General features: G+C 49.1%; 1 protein-coding gene across 4 annotated transcripts in view; it reads right to left on the bottom strand.

The window, feature by feature from the left end:
- Positions 1 to 4,678: 4,678 nt before the first annotated feature.
- Positions 4,679 to 20,165, bottom strand: part of LOC139235341 (zinc finger protein 239-like) — a 30,111-nt gene continuing 14,624 nt past the window's right edge. For 2 of the 4 annotated variants that reach the window (XR_011588458.1, XR_011588460.1), the window contains exon 3: positions 6,917 to 7,064. Coding sequence is in view for 2 of the 4 variants with exons in the window: in XM_070866481.1 (XP_070722582.1) it covers positions 5,019 to 5,273 (255 nt within the window). In the remaining 2 variants the exon portion in view is untranslated. Of the gene's footprint in view, positions 5,576 to 6,773; positions 6,839 to 6,916; positions 7,065 to 20,165 lie in introns of those variants that run through there. The other 2 variants (XM_070866481.1, XM_070866482.1) reach the window with 2 other exon arrangements.

Raw genomic sequence — 20,165 nt, 5'->3', positions numbered from 1 at the left:
TCTTCAACTGGGGGAGGTATATACTTGGACTGGGGTAATGCACTTCGGCTGGGGAGGGATACACTGGGACTGGGGTAAGGCACTTCAAATGTGGGAGGGATTCATTGGGACAGGAACAAGGTACTTCAACTGCGGGAGGCATACACTGGGACTGGGGTAAGGCACTTCAGCTGGGGAGGGATACCCTGGGACTGGGGTAAGGCACAATGGCTGGGGGAGGTACTTCAACTGGGGGAGGGATAAACTGGCACTGGGGTAAGGCACTTCAACTGGGGAGGCATACACTGGGACTGGAGTAAGAAATTTCGGCTCGGGAGCGATACACTGTGACTGGAGGAAAGGCACTTCAACTGTGGGAGGGATACACTGGGTCTGGAATAAGGCACTTCAACTGCGGGAGGCTTAAACCGGGACCGGTCTAAGGCACTTCAGCTGGGGAGGGATACCCTGGGACTAGGGTAAGGCACTACGGCTGGGGGACGCATATACTGGGACTGGGGTAAGGCACTTCAACTGGGGCAGGGATACACTGGACCAGGGTAAGGCACTTCAACTGAGGGAGGGATACACTGGCACTGGGGTAAGGCACTTCAACTGGGTGTTGCTAACACTGGGACTGGAATAAGACACTTCAACTGGTGGAGGGATACACTGGGACTGGGGTAAGGCACTTCAACTGGGGGATGGATTCCCTGGGACTGGAGGAAAGGCACTTCAACTGTGGGAGGGCTACACTGGGTCTGGAATAAGACATTTCAAATGGGGGAGGCATAAATTGGGACTGGGCTAAGGCACTTCAACTGGGGGAGTGATACACTGGGTTTGGGGTAAGGTACTTTGGTTGGTGGAGGCATGCACTCGGATTAGGGTAAGGCCCTTTGGCTGGGATAGGCATAAACTGCGACTGGTTTTCGGCACTTTGGTTAGTGGAGGCATATACTGGGACTGGGACAACGCATTTTGGCTGGGAGAGGCATGTAATGTATTTCGGCTGGCAGAGGTGTGCACTCGGAATGGAGTAAGGCACTTCATCTGGGGAGGGATACAGTGGGACTGGGGTAACGTACTTCAGCTGGCGGAGTAATACACTGGGATTAGGGTAACGCACTTCAACAGGGGGAGGGAAACCTGGGACTTGTGAAAGGTACTTCAACTGGTGGAGGGATACACTGGGACTGGGGTAAGGCACTTTGGCTTGGCGAGGCATTCACTGGGTCTGATTTAAGGCACTTTGGCTGGGTGAGGCATATACTGGGACTGGGGTAAGGTACTTTGGCTGACGGAGGCATGCATTTGCACTGAGAAACGCTACTTCGGCTGGGGGAGGCATATATTGTGTCTTGATAAGGCACTTCGGCTGGGGGAAGCATGCACTGGGACGAGGGTAATGCACTTCAACGGGTGGAGGGATACACTGGGACTGTGGTAATGTACTTCAACTGGGGGACGCTAACACTGGGACTGGGATAAGGCACTTCGGCTGGGGGAGGCATGCAATGGGACTGGGGTAAGGCACTTCGGCTGGGGGAGGCACATACTGTGACTGGGGTGAGGCACCACAGCTGGGGGAGGCATGCACTTGAACTTTGGTAAGGCACTTCGGCTGGGCGAGGCCTATACTGGACTGGGGTAAGACGCTTCAACTGAGGGTGGGATACACTGGCACTGGGGTAAGCCACTTCAACTGAGGGAGGCATAAACTGGGACTGGGATAAGGCACTTCAGCTGGGGGAGGCATGCACTGGGACGAGGGCAAGGCACTTCGGCTGGGCAAGGCATGCACTGCAACTGGGGTAAGGTACTTCGGCTGGGGGAGGCATGCACTTTGATTGGAGTAAGGCACTTCGGCTGGGAGAGGCATGCACTTGAACTTTGGTAAGGCACTTCGGCTGGGGGACGCATATACTGGGACTGGGGTAAGGCACTTTGGCTGTTGGAGGCATATACTTCGACGGTGGTAAGACACTTCGGTGGGAGGAGAAATGCAATGGGACTAGTGTCGGGCACTACTGCTGCGTGAGGCATGCACTGGGACTGGGGTAAGGCACTTCGTCTGGGGGAGGCATATCTTGGGACTGGGGTAAAGCCCTTCGGCTGGGGGAGGCATGTATTGGGACTGGGGTAAAGCCCTTTGGCTGGGGGAGGCATGTTTTGGGACTGGGGTAAAGCACTTCTGCTGGGGGGGGCATGTATTGGGACTGGGGTAAAGCCCTTCTGCTGGGGGAGGCATGTACTGGGACAGGGGTAATGCACTTCGGCTGGGGGAGGCAGATCTTGTGACTGGGGTAATGTACTTCGGCTGGGGGAGGCATGCACTGGGATGGGGGCAAGGTACTTTGGCTGGCCCTTGCTATCTTATGGGGAGCTCTGTCCTCTGTCACTTCAGGAATTCAAAGTGGATTGAGTTACAATTTGCAAAGTCAGTGAGACCTTGGGATGGGCGGTTCCAGTTACACATTCCAGTGAAATCTCAGGGTGTGGCTTATCCTCCAAGGGACCAATCATAGACAAATGGTGCGGCGTGGCGGCCATTTTGGCAGTACAAATAAGCGCGTTCTTTATTAACCCGCTCCCTCCCTCCGCCCATCTCTCACCTGCTGACTCACCCACTGTGCATGCTCAGCTCACACTGCCCAACTGATTGACGGCAGCTCCCGACCAATAGGGAGAATGGGGGCGGGGCTGGAGGACCAGGCAGGCGGTTGGTCCTCCAGCCAATCAGAGTGTGTGAGACGTGAGGCTTGCAGCCCCGCAGTGGGCGGGGCTGGGTCTGGATCTCGCTCATTGGCTGAAACTCTGCCCCATTGTTAAAGCTGATGTCCCTCAAACTCCAGGAGGAAATGGGACATTTCTGTCGTGGCTTTAAACAGATGGAACTCTGTGGGGTGGAGGAAACATTGCAGCATTTGGTAGTGACATGGATTCATTCAGGCCAGACAGCGGGGATTATTTCTGGAAATAACACAGTGTAGTTGTTTCTGTTGAAACAGATGAAACCCTGTTGTTGTGGAGCAACCACACTTCTCGTGTCCTGGTCAATCACGTGTGCAACAAGTGTCGTCATGGAAGTAAAGGATGGTATCAAATTGGAAAAAATGGCAGATAATGTTGTGAAGGACAGTGGAAGGCCAGAGGATTGGGAATTATTAGAAACCTGCAAAGGATGACGAAAAATGAAAAAGATAGAGAAGATAGCAGGTGAGAGCAAACTAGCAAGAAATATAAAAACAAACAGTAAGAGCTTCTGCTGGGATATAAAAAGGAAACGAGTATCTAAAGTAAACATTGCTCGCTTAGAGGATGACATTGGAGAATTACTAATGGGAAACACGGAAATGGCAGAGATTTTGAACGAATATTTTGTATTGGGCTTCACGGTAGAGGACACTAAAAACATACCAACAGTTGATAACCAAGGAGCTATTGCGGAGGGGGAGTGGGGGGGATGACTTAAAACAATCACTATCACTACAGATAAAGTGCTAATCAAACTAATGTGACTAAAGGTGGACAAGTCCTCTGGACCTGACGGCATGCATCCTCCGGTCTTAAAATAATTAGTTGCAGAAATAATGCATGCATTGGTTGTAATCCACCAAAATTCTCTGAATTCTGGAGAGGTCCCAGTAGACTGGAAAACTGCAAATGTAACATGCCTATTCAAGTAAGGAGGGAGACAGGGAGCAGGAAACTATACATCAGTTAGCTTACCATCTGTCAGTGGGAAAATAATCAAGTTCATCATTAAGGAAGTACTAGCAGGACATTTAGAAAATCATACTGCAGTTAGGCAGAGATAGCATGGTTTTATGAAAGGGAAATCATGTTTGACAATTTGCTGTAGTTGTTTGAGGATGTAACTAGCAGAGTGGATAAGGGAGAACCACTTGATGTTGTATATTTTAATTTCCAGAAAGAATTCAATAAGGTGCCACACAAAATATTACTGCACATGCTAAGAGCTCAAGGCGTTGGGTGTAATATATCAGCATGGATAGAGGATTGTCGAACTAACAGAAAATAGAGAGTCCGGATAAATGGGTCATTTTCAGGTTGGCAAACATTAACTAGTGGGGTGCCGCAGTGATAAGTACTGGGGCCTCAACTAATTACAATTTATATGAATGACTTGAATGAAGGGACCGAGTGTAACGCAGCCAAATTTGCCAATGGTACAAAGATAGGTGGGAAAGCAAGTTGTGAGGAGGACGCAAAGAATCTACAAAGGGATATAGATAGGCTCAATGAGTGGGCAAAAATCTGGCAGATGGACTATAATGTGGTAAAATATCAGGTGATTTCCTTTGGTAGGAAAAAAAAAGCAAATTATTATTTAGATGTGGACGATTATAAATTGCTGTTATACAGAGAGATCTGGGGATTCTTGTACATGAAACTCAAAATGTTTGCATGCAGGTACAGCTGGCCTTTATTGCAAAGGGGATGGAGTCTAAAAGTAGGGAAGTCCTGCTACAACTGTAAGACCACACCTGGGCTACTGCGCACAGTTTTGGTCTGGACTTGTCTCCATTCTCGTGCCGAGAGGATTGATACACCCAGATGGGAAGGACAACATTTGGGTACACTGATTCCCCACCAATTCCCATTCCCCTTCTTTCTGGTGGATATGGAGGGGCCACTGTGTGTAATGAGCAAGTCATTAAGAATTGTCAGCAAGCTCTTTCCAATTGGAGATTTTATTCAGTGGAAACTTTCACACACTATTGTAGATTTTGTACCAAAGATCAATTTAGGATTAAAGTAAAAGTTCATAATTTTATTGCAAACTAAATTTCTTTTGAGAATTGCTGAATTAAGGGGAAAGATAACCCACAGTGTTTCTTAAATGAACACTGCAGACCCAAGAACACAATCAGCAATATATCCAGAATATTAAAGACCAGCCCAGTTACAGGGTTATTAACATCAACAGAGACAAACCCCAACTGTCAGAATGAACATGGTTCAGTCAGGCTGTGATTAACAGCCTCAATAACAGCAGAATCCAACTCCTGTCGTCACTTATGAACTCGCTGGTGTTTCAGCAGGGTGGATGACTGAGTGAATCCCTTCCCGCACTCCGAGCAGGTGAACGGCCTCTCCCCAGTGTGAACTCGCTGGTGTTTCAGCAGGTTGGATGATGCAGTGAATCCCTTCCCACACTCCGAGCAGGTGAACGGCCTCTCCCCAGTGTGACTGTGTTGATGAATTTCCAGGACAGATGGTGATCTGAATCCCTTCCCACAGTCCCCACATTTCCACGGTTTCTCCATGGTGCGGGTATCCTTGTGACTCTCCAGGTTGGACGATCAGTTGAAGCCTCGCCCACACACACAACACGTTTACAGTTTCTCCCCGCTGTGAATGGTGCGATGTTTCTTCAGGCTGTGTAACTGGTTAAAGCTCTTTCCACAGATATTTGAAATCTTTTTGCACAGACAGAACAGACAAACATTTCTCCTTCCACTTTCAAAGGCCGATGATATTCGGGTCCTGATGAATCGATTGACTCCGTCAGATCTTGACACGATGTTTGGTTTGTGTCTCCTGTCTGAAAATCTCCCCTTCTAATACGCTGTAAAAGGAGATAACAAAACTCATCACTGTCAGTACAAGACACAAATTCAGGATAGACACATCTAGTTTCCATGGAACATTCTTTTCTCTCTTGTTCTTCCAAAGCTGTAAATCCCTATCCCACACATTGTCCCTCCTGCAGCGCTGACATCCAAATCAACACACATTTCTAGCCTGTTTCTCCTCTACTCCCAGTTTTCACCACCAATTCTGGTTGGGTTCAGTTCTACACTCACTGGTTCCCGTCCCTCTCCTCCCCTGAATGTTCTGACGGTGGCTGGGTTCAGGTCGACACTCACTGGTTCCCCACCTCCCCTGAAGATGCTGAGTCTGGTTGTGTTCAGTTCCGCACTCACTGGTTCCCTACCTCTGCTCCCCTGATGGTGCGGTCTCTGGCTGGGGTCATTTCTGCAATCACTGGGTCCCCTCCGTCCCTCCCCTCTTTCCCCACAACTGAAGATGCTGACTCTGGCTGGGTTTACTTCTACTGTCACTGGTTCCTCTCCCTTGAAGGTGCTGACTCTGGCTGGGTTCAGTTCTACACTCACTGGTTCCCCTCCCCTGAAGGTACTGACTCTGGCTGGGTTCAATTCTACACTCACTGGTTCCCCTCCCCTGAAGGTACTGACTATGGCTGGGTTCAGTTCTACACTCATTGGTTCCCCTCCCCTGAAGGTGCTGACTCTGGCTGGGTTCAATTCTACACTCACTGGTTCCCCTCCCCTGAAGGTGCTGACTCTGGCTGGGTTCAGTTCTACACTCACTGGTTCCCCTCCCCTGAAGGTACTGACTCTGGCTGGGTTCAGTTCTCCACTCACTGGTTTCCCTCCCCTGAAGGTACTGACTCTGGTTGGGTTCAGTTCTACACTCACTGGTTCCCCTCCCCTGAAGGTACTGACTCTGGCTGGGTTCAGTTCTACAGTCACTGGTTCCCCTCCCCTGAAGGTACTGACTATGGCTGGGTTCAGTTCTACACTCATTGGTTCCCCTCCCCTGAAGGTGCTGACTCTGGCTGGGTTCAATTCTACACTCACTAGTTCCCCTCCCCTGAAGGTGCTGACTCTGGCTGGGTTCAGTTCTCCACTCACTGGTTCCCCTCCCCTGAAGGTACTGACTCTGGTTGGGTTCACTTCTACACTCACTGGTTCCCCTCCCCTGAAGGTACTGACTCTGGTTGGGTTCAGTTCTGCACTCACTGGTTCCCCTCCGCTGAAGGTACTGACTCTGGCTGGGTTCAGTTCCAGACACTGACATCATTCACTTTGTTCCTGCACCAAGATGGCCATGCCTGCGCTGTGCTGCTCAGTGAATCAAATTGGCGGCGTGAACATGCCTTCCTGCACCAAGATGGCCGCCGTTGGCCTGGGCCTGTGACCGGGAGAAAGCCCCAAAGCTGCAACCGCCGATATTCCGGTTATTATTCCGCGCTTGCAGTGAGCACCGATTGTTTATGAAGCCTCCCCAGCTCCCCGCTGGTCCATTAGTTTCTATAGGTATGTAAAGAGAAAAAGGTTAGTAAAGACAAACGTAGGTCCCTGCAGTCAGAATCAGGGGAAGTCATAACTGGGAACAAAGAAATGGCAGAACAATTGAACAAGTACTTTGGTTCGGTATTCACTGAGGAGGACACAAACAACCTTCCGGATATAAATGGGGTCAGAGCGTCTAGTAAGGAGGAGGAACTGAGGGAAATCCTTATTAGTCGGGAAACTGTGTTGGGGAAATTGATGGGATTGAAGGCCGATAAATCCCCAGGGCCTGATGGACTGCATCCCAGAGTACTTAAGGAGTTGGCCTTGGAAATAGCGGATGCATTGAGAGTCATTTTCCAACATTCCATTGACTCTGGATCAGTTCCTATGGAGTGGAGGGCAGCCAATGTAACCCCACTTTTTAAAAAAGGGAGGAGAAAACAGTGAATTATAGACCGGTCAGCCTGACCTCAGTTGTGGGTAAAATGATGGAATCAATTATTGAGGATGTCATAGCAGTGCATTTGGAAAATGGTGACATGATAGGTCCAAGTCAGCATGGATTTGTGAAAGGGAAATCATGCTTGACAAACGTTCTGGAATTTTTTGAGGATGTTTCCAGTAAAGTGAACAAGGGAGAACCAGTTGATGTGGTATATTTGGACTTTTCGAAGGCTTTGGACAAGGTCCCACACAAGAGATTAATGTGCAAAGTTAAAGCACATGGGATTGGGGGTAGTATGCTGACGTGGATTGAGAACTGGTTGGCAGACAGGAAGCAAAGAGTAGGAGTAAATGGGTACTTTTCAGAATGGCAGGCAGTGACTAGTGGGGTACCGCAAAGTTCTGTGCTGGGGCCCCAGCTGTTTACATTGTACATTAATGATTTAGACGAGGGGATTAAATGTAGTATCTCCAAATTTGCAGATGGCACTAAGTTGGGTGGCAGTGTGAGCTGCGAGGAGGATGCTATGAGGCTGCAGAGTGACTTGGATAGGTTAGGTGAGTGGGCAAATGCATGGCAAATGAAGTATAATGTGGATAAATGTGAGGTTATCCACTTTGGTGGTAAAAACAGAGAGACAGACTATTATCTGAATGGTGACAGATTAGGAAAAGGGGAGGGGCAATGAGACCTGGGTGTCATGGTACATCAGTCATTGAAGGTTGGCATGCAGGTACAGCAGGCGGTTAAGAAAGCAAATGGCATGTTGGCCTTCATAGCGAGGGGATTTGAGTACAGGGGCAGGGAGGTGTTGCTACAGTTGTACAGGGCCTTGGTGAGGCCACACCTGGAGTTTTGTGTACAGTTTTGGTCTCCTAACTTGAGGAAGGACATTCTTGCTATTGAGGGAATGCAGCGAAGATTCACCAGACTGATTCCCGGGATGGTGAGACTGACCTATCAAGAAAGACTGGATCAACTGGGCTTGTATTCACTGGAGTTCAGAAGAATGAGAGGGGACCTCATAGAAACGTTTAAAGTTCTGACGGGTTTAGACAGGTTCGATGCAGGAAAAATGTTCCCAATGTTGGGGAAGTCCAGAACCAGGGGACACAGTTTAAGGATAAGGGGTAAGCCATTTAGGACCGAGGTGAGGAGAAACTTCTTCACCCAGAGAGTGGTGAACTTGTGGAATTCTCTACCACAGAAAGTAGTTGGTGCCAATTTACTAAATATATTCAAAAGGGAGTTAGATGAAGTCCTTACTACTCGGGGGATCAAGGGGTATGGCGAGAAAGCAGGAATGGGGTACTGAAGTGCATGTTCAGCCACGAACTCATTGGATGGCGGTGCAGGCTGGAAGGGCTGAATGTCCTACTCCTGCACCTATTTTCTATGTTTCTATGTTTCTATTACTCTGCTCCGTCCCACTGAAAAGGACACTTCTTAGGAGCCTGTAAAAAACGTGTCTCCTCCGCCATTACATGCACCGTGCATGCTCCAAACACAGCCAGGACCCGCGCCTGCACACTGAGCTCCTGTCGTCTGGGTGCGACTCATTCTCCCCTGTGGGGCATGCTGGGTACGTATGACCATGAGAAATAGGAGCAGGAGTGGGCCACCCAGACCCCCGGGCCTGCTCCCCATTCAATAAGGTCTGGCTGGTCTGATCATAGGCTCAGCTCCATTCCCTGCCCACTGCCCAGAACCCTTTACTCCCTTATCGCTCAAAAATCTGGCTATCTCCGCCTTAAATATATACAATGACCCAGCCTCCACTGCTCTCTGGTGCAGAGAATTCCACAGATTTACAACCCTCAGAGAAGAAATTCCTCTTCATCTCAGTTTTAAATAGGTTGAGGAGAAAGTTTGCATTTGTAACTAGAACACGATTTACTGTGATTGCATTGGGCACTGAACCATGTTCATTCTGGCAGCTCTTGTTTGTTTCTGGTTATCTTAATAACCTCTATACCTGAACATAAAACATAAGAAATAGCAACAGGAGTAGGCCGTATGGCCCCTCGAGCCTGCTCCGCCATTCAATAAGATCATGGCTGATCTGATCATGGACTCAGTTCCACTTCCCCACCTGCTCCCCATGCCCCCATATTTCCATATCTTTTAAGAAACTGTCTATTTCTGTCTTAAATTTATTCAATGGCCCAACTTCCACAGTTCTCTGAGGCAGTGAATTCCATAGATTTACAACCCTCGGAGAGAAGAAATTGCTCCTCATCTCTCTTTTAAATGGGCGGCCCCTTATTCTAAGATCATGCAATCTAATTCTAGACTCCCCATTATCAGTGGAAACATCCTCTCTGCATCCACCTTATCAAGCCCCCTCATAATCTTATACGTTTTGATAAGATCACCTTTCATTCTTCTGAATTCCAGTCAGTAGAGGCCCAACCTACTTAATTGTTCCTCATAAGTCAAACGACTCATGCCCAGAATCAACCTCGTGAACCTTCTCTGAGCTGCCTCCAAAGCAAGTATATCCTTTCATAGATATGGAAACCAAAACTGCACGCAGTATTCCAGGTGTGGCCTCACATATAGCTGTAGCAAGATTTTCCTGCTTTTGTACCCTATCCCTTTTGCAATAAAGGCCAAGATACCATTGACCTTCCTGATCACTTGCTGTACCTACATACTATCCTGTTGCATTTCATGCACAAGTATCCCCAGGTCCTGCTGTACTGCGGTACTTTGCAATCTTTCGCCATTTAAACAATATGTTGCTCTTTGATTTTTTCTGCCAAAGTGCATGACCTCACACTTTCCAACATTATAGTCCATCTGCCAAATTTTTGCTCACTCACTTAGCCTGTCTATGTCCTTTTGCAGATTTGGTGTGTACTCCTCACACATTGCCTTTCCTTCGATCTTTGTATCATCAGCAAACTTGGCTATGTTACACTCAGTCCCTTTTTCCAAGTCGTTAATATAGATTGTAAAGCTGGAGATTAATACCCTCTATAAATGTTGAATAAATTATCTTCGTTTCAAACACAATTTGTTGAATATTTGATTCCTTCATGATCAAAGGAGATTAATTTGATGTTCTGTTACGGACTGTTCTGTTTTCGGGCTTTTTCTTCATCTAACTTATATCACTTCTCACCTAGTTCGCTTTCTAGCATATCAAACTCCAAACTTGTTCCATTTGCATACATGAGTTGTGGTTGTAGTAGACTTAACTGCAGTATCTCACTTTAAACTCAGCTGAAATCTTTTGAACCACCCCTTTATTGAACTGTCTTGCATAAGATTTGAAATCCGTTACTTTCTCGATCAGTTAACCTGTTTTTGAAACCAATTGAATATTAAAAACGCATCCACATATTTTGCATGTGATAGCCTGTGAAATATTCTGATATTTGTAATCATCATTACCACAAGCTCCGTTCCCTAGTGACCGACTCCATCCCTCTCCCCAACTTCTGTCTGAGCCTGAACCAGACTGTTCACAACCTTGGTGACATACTTAACCCTGAAATAAGTTTTTGACCACGTATCCACAAAATAACTAAGAATGCCTATTTCCACCTCTGTAACATCGCCCATCTCCGCTCATGCCTCAGCTCATCCACTGCTGAAGCCCTCATCCATGCCTTTTTTTACTTCTGGATTTGACTATTCCAATGCACTCCTCCCACATTCTGACCTACATAAACTAGTGTTGATCCAAAACTCGGCTGCCCATGTCCTAACTCGCACCAAGTCTAGCTCACCCATCACCTTTATGCTCGCTGACCTACAGTCAAGCAATGCCTTGATTTCAAAATTTCAGCTCACACTGCCCCCACAACACCCCCACGCCCGCCGCTCCCGCCCATGAGATATCAGTCTTTCTGAGTATCCCTGATTATAATTGTTCAACCATTGGTGGCTTTTGTGGCTGTGCCTTCTGTTGCCCAGGCCTCAATTCTGGAACATCCAGCCTAAACATTTCTGTCTAACCCCTGCTGTACCCGCACTGGCAGTTTTTGATGGGATAGTGTAGAGCACGTTTTTCTCTGTATCTACTCTGTGCTGTATCTTCGCTCAGATTGTTTGACGGGACAGTGTAGAGTGATTTTTACTCAATATGTAACCCGTGTTGTTCCTGCCCTGGGTGTGTTTGAAGAGACAGTGTAGAGGGAGATTTACTCTGTATCTAACCCGTGCTTTACCTATCCTGGGAATGGTTAATGGGACAATGTACAGGGATATTTACTTTGCATTATAACCCTTTCTGTACCTGCCGTGGAGTGGCTGATAGGACAGTGTAGAGGGAATTTACTCTGTATCTATCATTTGTGTACTTGCCCTGGGAATGTTTGCTGGGACAGTGTAGAGGGAACATTAGTCTGTTTGTACCCAGTGCTGTACGTGCCCTAGGAGTGTTTGATGGACAGTGTAGAGGGAGTTTTACTCTGTATCTAACCCGTGCTGTACCTGTGATGGGAGTGTTTGATAGATCAGTGTAGAGGGTACTTTCCTCTATATCTAACCCGTGTTGTACCTGCCCTGGGAATGTCTGGTTGAACATTATAGAGGGAGTTCTCCTCAATATCTAATAAATGCTGTATCTGCCCTGGAATGCCTGGGACATTAGAGGGAGATGTACTCTGTGTCTAACCTGTACTGTACTTGCCCTGGGAACTGTATAGCGGAAGCTTTGGTCTGTATTTAATCCATGTTGTACCTGCCCTGGGAGAGTGTGATGGGACAGTGCATTGGGATCCTTACTGTGTACCTACTCATATCCGTTATACCCCTTGGAGGACGAAATGCGCACTGTGACTCCGGGAGGAGCTACTCAGCCGGAGTGACTGGAGTGCATCATCACCCACAGCAACCAAATTTTAATTTGATTTAAGTTTACTGTCCAAAGTTTAATTGGTTTATTTTGTTGGTTATAGTGCCCCCCCCAACCCCAGCTTTAATCAGGGGGCACTTGATTTACAGATCAACAACGAAATAGTTGTGCTATATCTGCCCTGGGATTTTTTTATTGGAACAGTGTAGAGGGAGAAATTACTCTGTAATTATTCCGTGCTGTTCCTGCCCTGGAGTGTTTGTAGGACATATACTCCATATGTGCTGTACCAGCCCTCGTCTGTTTGTTGCGACAATGTTGAGGGAGCTTTATTCTGGATATAACCCATGCTGTACCTGCCCTGGGACTGTTTAATGGGACCGTGTAGAGAGAGATTTACTCTCTGTTTAAACCATGCTGTACTTCACCTGAGAGTATTTAATGTGGCAGAGTAGACGAGCGGGAGCTCTACACTGTATCTAACCCATGTATCACATCATGGGCCACCCCAACCTGCGAGAGAACATCTCCACAGGTTTGGGCTGGAGTGAGCCACTGCAGCTTCAGTGTGAGCTGACACAAATGTGTGACGGCTTCGAGGTAGACGACTGGGTGACATCATCAGGGCCCAGATTGCCATTTGGAGCATGGGCAGGAGCATCGGCAGGGCCCTGGTACAGCAGAGGAACATGGAAGGTTGTGCTGGACTTGTGACGAGTGATCAGGACAGAGGAGTGATGAGGGAGCATGCCTGAGATTTGGTGGGTGATCGTGATGGAGGTTCAGTGAATGTTTGTTGCAGAGATGGGGCAGGAGATTGTGGCGGAGGTGCGGCGAGTGTTTTCTTGGAGGGGGAGCGGAGAGGGATCGTGGCGGAGGTGAAGCGAATGTTTGTGGTGGAGGAGTGGCGAGAGATCGTGGCGGAGGTGCGGCGAATGAGGGTACCAGGTGCAAAAGAGGCGAGAGCCCAGGGGCAGCACGGACCAGCCCACACTGTTATATTTGTGCACACGAGCTCCGTACAGCAAAACAGGTCTCCAGTAATCCTGATTAACCCTTGCCACTGGACCAATCCTAGCTCTGTCATGCCCGTGTGGTGGCTGCTGTGCAACGGTCACCACACGTTAAAAACAATCCACCCATAGGCATTTTCCACCTCCTCAATTGGAGGTCAGGACTGGAACATTGGGTCCTTCATTGAAACATCTGTGAACTCATGTGGAAGAAAATCATCCTCGTTCGAGGGACCGGCTATGATCATCTAACCCGTGCTTTACCTGCCCTGGGATTTATTCTGTATCTATCCCATGCTGTAGTTTCCTCTGGCACTGACTCTCACTGGGTTCCAGTTCCTTTGGCACAGATTTACTGTATATTTAATTCGTGCTGTACCTATCCTGGGAGTGTTTGATAGGATAGTGCAGAGTGAGCTTTATTTATTATCTAACCAATGCAGTATCCACTCTGGAATGCATGGGACAGGTTGAGGGAGATATACTCCATATCTTACCTTGGAATGTCTCGTGGGATAGTGTTGAGGAAGCTTTACTCTGTATCTAAGTAAGGCAAGCCTATCCTTCCTGAGAGAAGGAGACCAAAGCAGTGCACAGGACTCCAGGTGTGGTAAGGAAGTGAAGGGTTCTGGGGAGCGGGCAGGGAATGGAGCTGAGTCTATGATCAGACCAGCAATGACCTTATTGAATGGGGAGCAGGCTCGGGGGTCTGGGTGGCCCACGCCTGCTCCTATTTCTCATGGTCGTATGTACCCAGCATGCCCCGCGGGGGAGAATGTGCTGCACCCAGACTACAGGAGCTCAGTGCGCAGGCACGGGTCCAGGCTGTGTTTGGAGCATGCGTGGTGCGTGTAATGGCGGCATCGACACGTTTTGGATATGCTCCTCAGAAGTGCCCTTTTTAGCGGGACAGAGCGGAGTAATGGACCAGCGGGGAGCCGGGGAGGCTTCATAAACAACCGGTGCCCGCTGCAAGCCCGGAATAATAACCGGAATATCAGTGGTTGCAGCTTCGAGGCTTTCTCCCGGTCACAGGCCCAGGCTAACGGCGGCCATTTTCGTGCAGGAAGGCAGGTTCAGATCACCGCTATTTTGATTCAGTGAGTAGCAGAGCGCATGCGTGGTCATCTTGGTGCAGGAACAAAGTGAATGATGTCAATGTCTGGAACTGAACCCAGCCAGAGTCAGTACCTTCAGGGGAGGGGAAGCAGTGAGTGTAGAACTGAACCCAGCCAGAGTCAATACCTTCAGGGGAGGGGAACCAGTGAGTGTAGAACTGAACCCAGCCAGAGTCAGCACCTTCAGGGGCAGGGGGTGGGTGGGGGGCAAACCAGTGAGTGTAGACCTGAACCCAGCCAGAATCAGTACCTTCAGGGGAGGGGAAGCAGTGAGTGTAGAACTGAACCCAGCCAGAGTCAGTACCTTCAGGGGAGGGGAACCAGTGAGTGTCAAACCGAACCCAGCCAGAGTCAGCACCTTCAGGGGAGGGGAACCAGTGAGTGTAGAACTGAACCCAGCCAGAGTCAGTACCTTCAGGGGAGGGGAACCAGTGAGTGTAGAACTGAACCCAGCCAGAGTCAGTACCTTCAGGGGAGGGGAACCAGTGAGTGTCAAACCGAACCCAGCCAGAGTCAGCACCTTCAGGGGAGGGGAACCAGTGAGTGTAGAACTGAACCCAGCCAGAGTCAGTACCTTCAGGGGAGGGGAACTATGAGTGTAGAACTGAACCCAGCCAGAGTCAGTACCTTCAGGGGGTGGGGGGGACAGGGAGGGGATAACATTTCACGGGGTTGGGGGTAATATATTAGCATGGATGGAGGATTGGCTGACTGACAGAAAAGAGAGAGTCAGGATAAATGGTTGCTTCTTGGGTTGACAATCAGTAACTAGTGGGGTGTTGCAGGGATCAGTGCTGAGACTCCACTATTTACAATCCATATTAATGACTTGGAAGAAGAGGCAGAGTGTAACGAAGCCAAGTTTGCTGATGATACGATGGGAAGAAAAGCAAGGTGTGAGTTAGGGACACAAATTCTGCAAAAGGACACAGGCAGGCTGAGTGAGTGAGCATAAATTTGGCAGATGGAGTATAATGTTGGAAAGTGTGAGGTCATGCACTTTGGCAGAAAAAAATTAAACAGCAAGTTATTATTTAAATGTTGAAAGGTTGCAAAGTGCTGCAGTACAGCGAGACCTGGAGGTACTTGTGCATGAAACATAAAAGGATAGTATGCAGGTACAGCAAGTGATCAGGAAGGCCAATGGAATCGTGCCTTTATTGCAAAGGGGATGGAGTATAAAAGCAGGGAAGTCTTGCTACAGTTGTACAAGGTATTGATGAGGCCACTCCTGGTATGTTGCGTGCAGTTTTGGTTTCCATATTTCCGAAAGGATATACTTGCTTTGGAGGCAGGTCAGAGAATTTTCAAAAGGTTGATTCCAGGGATGAAGAGGTTGACTTATGAGAAAAGGTTGAGGTTGGGCCTCTACTCATTGGAATTCAGAAGAATGAGCGGTAGTCTTAACGAAATGTGTAAGATTATGAGGGGGCTTTGACAAGATGGATGAAGAGAGGAATTTCCACTGATAATGGGAAGACTAGAACTACGGGACATAATCTTCGAATAAGGGGCCGTCCACTTAAAAGAAGAAATTTCTTCTCGCAGAGGGTTGTGGATCTGTGGAATTCACTGCCTCAGAGAGCTGTGCAAGCCGGGACATTGAATAAATTTAAGACAGAAACAGAGATTCATAAACGCTAAGGGAAAAAGTGGTTATGGGGAGCGGACAGGGGAGTGGTCTCGAGTCCATGATCGGATCAGCCATGATCGTATTAAATAGAGGAGCAGGCTCGAGGAGCCGTATGGGCTATGCCTGCTCCTATTTCTTATTTTCTTATGTTAACTAGTGAGTGCAGAACTGAAACCAGACAGATTCAGCATCTGCATTGGATGAGAGGGGAGCCAGTGAGTTTGGAACAGATTCCAGCCAAAGTCAGCACCTTCAGGGGAGGGGACCAGTGATTGTAGAACTTGTTCCAGCCAGAGCCGACACCTTTAGGGGAGGAGAGGGAGGGGAACCAGTGAGTGTAGAACTGAATCCAGACAGAGTCAGTACCTTCAGGGGAGGGTAACCAGTGAGTGTAGAACTGAACCCAGACAGAGTCAGTACCTACAGGGGAGGAGAGGGGAACCAGTGAGTGTAGAACTGAACCCAGCCAGAGTCAACACCTTCAGGAGTGGAACCAGTGAATGCAGAACTGAACCCAGCCAGAGTCAGCACCTTCAGGGGAGGGGAACCAGTGAGTTTAGAACTGAACCCAGCCAGAGTCAGTACCTTCAGGAGAGGGGAACCAGTGAGTGTAGAACTCAACCCAGCCAGAGTCAGCACATTCAGAGGAGGAATGCGAAGGGAACCGAATGTCGAACTGAACCCAGCCAGAGTCTACACCTATAGGAGACGAGAGGGAGGGGAACCAGTGAATGGAGACCTGACCCCAGCCAGAGTCAGGACATTCAGGGGACGGGAAACCAGTGATTGCCGAACAGAACCCAGCCAGAGTAATCACCTTCAGGGGAGGAGAGGGATGGGAACAAGTGAGTTTAGAACTGAAACCAGACAGTCAGCATCTTCAGTGGAGGAGAGGAGGCAGTTCAGAGAGGGTTCACAAGGTTGATTCCGTAAATGAGGGGGTTGACTTATGAGGAAATATTGAGGAGGTTGGGGGCAATATATTAGCAGGTACAAAGGATTGGCTAACTAACAGAAAACAGAGTATTGGGAGAAATGGTTCATTCTCAGGTTGGCAACCAGTAACTAGTGGGGTGCTGCAGGGATCAGTGCTGGGACCCCAACTATTTACAATCTATATCAACAACTTGGAAGAAGGGGCCGAATGTAACGCAGCCAAGTTTGCTGATGAAACAAAGATCGGAGGAAAAGCAATGTGTGAGGAGGACACAAAAAATCTGCAAAAGGGCACAGACAGGCTAAGTGAGTGGGCAAAAATTTGACAGATAGTATATGATGTTGGAAAGTGTGAGGTCATGCACTTTGGCAGAAAATAATGAAAGAGCAAGTTATTATTTATTGGAAAAAAATTGCAAACTGCTGCAGTACACGAGACCTGGGAGAACTTGTGCCTGACACGCTAAATGTTAGTACGCAGGTATAGAAAGTGATCAGGAAGGCCAATGGACTCTTGGCCTTTATTACAAAGGGGATGGAGTATAAAAGCAGGGAAGTCTTGCTACAGTTATACAGGGTATTGGTGAGGCCACACCTGGAATACTGCATGCAGTTTTGGGTTCCATATTTACGAAAGGATAGACTTGCTTTGGAGGCAGTTGAGAGAAGATTCAGTAGGTTGATCCGGAGATGAGGGGGTTGGCTTATGAGGAAAGGTTGAGGACGTTGGAGTTCAGAAGAATGAGAGGTGATCACATCGAAACGTATAAGATTATGAGGGGACTTCACAAGGTGGATGCAGAGAGAACGTTTCCACTGATGGGGGAGACTAGAACCAGAGGGCATAATCTTCGAATAAAGGGCCGCCCATTTAAAACTGAGATGAGGAAGAATTTCTTCTCAGAGTTGTAAATCTGTGGAATTCACTGCCTCAGAGAGCTGTGGAAGCTGGGTCATTGAATAAATTTAAGACAGAAACAGACAGTTTATCAACCGATAAGGGAATAAGGGGTTATGGAGAGCGGGCAAGAAAGTGGACCTGAGTCCATGGTCAGATCAGCCATGATCGTATTTAATGGCGCAGTAGGCTCGAGGGACCGTATGGCCTACTCCTACTCCTATTTATGTTCTTCTGAGTTTGGAACTGAACCCAGCCAGAGTCAGCACCTTCAGGGGAGGGGAACCAGTGAGTGTAGAACTGAACCCAGCCAGAGTCAGTACCTTCAGGGGAGGGGAACCAGTGAGTGTAGAACTGAACCCAGCCAGAGTCAGTACCTTCAGGGGAGGGGAACCAGTGAGTGTAGAACTGAACCCAGCCAGAGTCAGTACCTTCAGGGGAGGGGAACCAGTGAGTGTAGAACTGAACACAGCCAGAGTCAGTACCTTCAGGGGAGGGGAACCAGTGAGTGTAGAACTGAACCCAGCCAGAGTCAGCACCTTCAGGGGAGGGGAACCAGTGAGTGTAGAACTGAACCCAGACAGAGTCAGTACCTTCAGGGGAGGGGAACCAGTGAGCGTAGAACTGAACCCAGCCAGAGTCAGTACCTTCAGGGGATGGGAACCAGTGAATGTAGAACTGAACCCAGCCAGAGTCAGTACCTTCAGGGGATGGGAACCAGTGAATGTAGAACTGAACCCAGCCAGAGTCAGTACCTTCAGGGGAGGGGACAGAGGGCAACCAGTGATTGTCGATGAAATGGGATTTTAGAATCTCACTGTCGAAAGACCCTGGCAATAGTCAAAGTCGGACAGCAGCAAACCCGGTTGCCTGAGCAACAGGAGGATGGAGCTGTAATAATAAAGTACATCACAGACAATGTTCCAAGAAATCGCATGGGACAGGATGTTCGGCTGCGAGAATGTAAACCAGTCAGCTGAGACCGCGAGGTGTGCACGTCTCTATAAATGTCACAAACATTGTGGTTGAGATGTACAAACCACACAATTCGAGCAAAGTTGTATTAATACACTGTCAACACCATGTTTTAGAAGCAATGTTAAATGTCATGAAACCTTGCGTTGGGCCGAGCAGGTGTCTCTGACCAAAATAGGTCAATGTCGCTGTAAAACTGAACCCAGCCAGAGTCAGCACCTTCAGGGGAGGGGAGAGATGGGAGGGAGGGGGAGAGATGGGAGAGAGGGGGAGAGATGGGAGGGAGGGGGGGGGGAAGAGATGGGAGGGAGGGGGGGGGGAAGAGATGGGAGGGAGGGGGGGGAAGAGATGGGAGGGAGGGGGGGGAAGAGATGGGAGGGAGGGAAGAGATGGGAGGGAGGGAGAGAGATGGGAGGGAGGGAGAGAGATGGGAGGGAGGGAGAGAGATGGGAGGGAGGGAGAGAGATGGGAGGGAGGGAGAGAGATGGGAGGGAGGGAGAGAGATGGGAGGGAGGGAGAGAGATGGGAGGGAGGGAGAGAGATGGGAGGGAGGGAGAGAGATGGGAGGGAGGGAGAGAGATGGGAGGGAGGGAGAGAGATGGGAGGGAGGGAGAGAGATGGGAGGGAGGGAGAGAGATGGGAGGGAGGGAGAGAGATGGGAGGGAGGGAGAGAGATGGGAGGGAGGGAGAGAGATGGGAGGGAGGGAGAGAGATGGGAGGGAGGGAGAGAGATGGGAGGGAGGGAGAGAGATGGGAGGGAGGGAGAGAGATGGGAGGGAGGGAGAGAGATGGGAGGGAGGGAGAGAGATGGGAGGGAGGGAGAGAGATGGGAGGGAGGGAGAGAGATGGGAGGGAGGGAGAGAGATGGGAGGGAGGGAGAGAGATGGGAGGGAGGGAGAGAGATGGGAGGGAGGGAGAGAGATGGGAGGGAGGGAGAGAGATGGGAGGGAGGGAGAGAGATGGGAGGGAGGGAGAGAGATGGGAGGGAGGGAGAGAGATGGGAGGGAGGGAGAGAGATGGGAGGGAGGGGGAGAGATGGAGGAGGGAGAGAGATGGGAGGGAGGGGAAGCATGGAGTATGGAACTGAACCCAGCCACAGAAGGTACCTTCAGGTTCACTCCCTGGTTGCCCTCCCGTCTGGTGTAGCAATCCCCTCAGCACGGGAATGGAGACAAGTCCAGACCAAAACTGTACGCAGTACTCCAGGTGTGGTCTTACCAACGCCCTGTCCAGTTGTAGCAGGACTTCCCGACTTTTATACTCCGTCCCCCTTGCAATAAAGGCCAGCATT

This window comes from Pristiophorus japonicus, chromosome 23 (genome assembly GCF_044704955.1).
Source record: "Pristiophorus japonicus isolate sPriJap1 chromosome 23, sPriJap1.hap1, whole genome shotgun sequence".
Classification (NCBI taxonomy): Eukaryota; Metazoa; Chordata; class Chondrichthyes; family Pristiophoridae; genus Pristiophorus; species Pristiophorus japonicus.
This window is presented reverse-complemented; position numbering and strand designations above follow the sequence as displayed.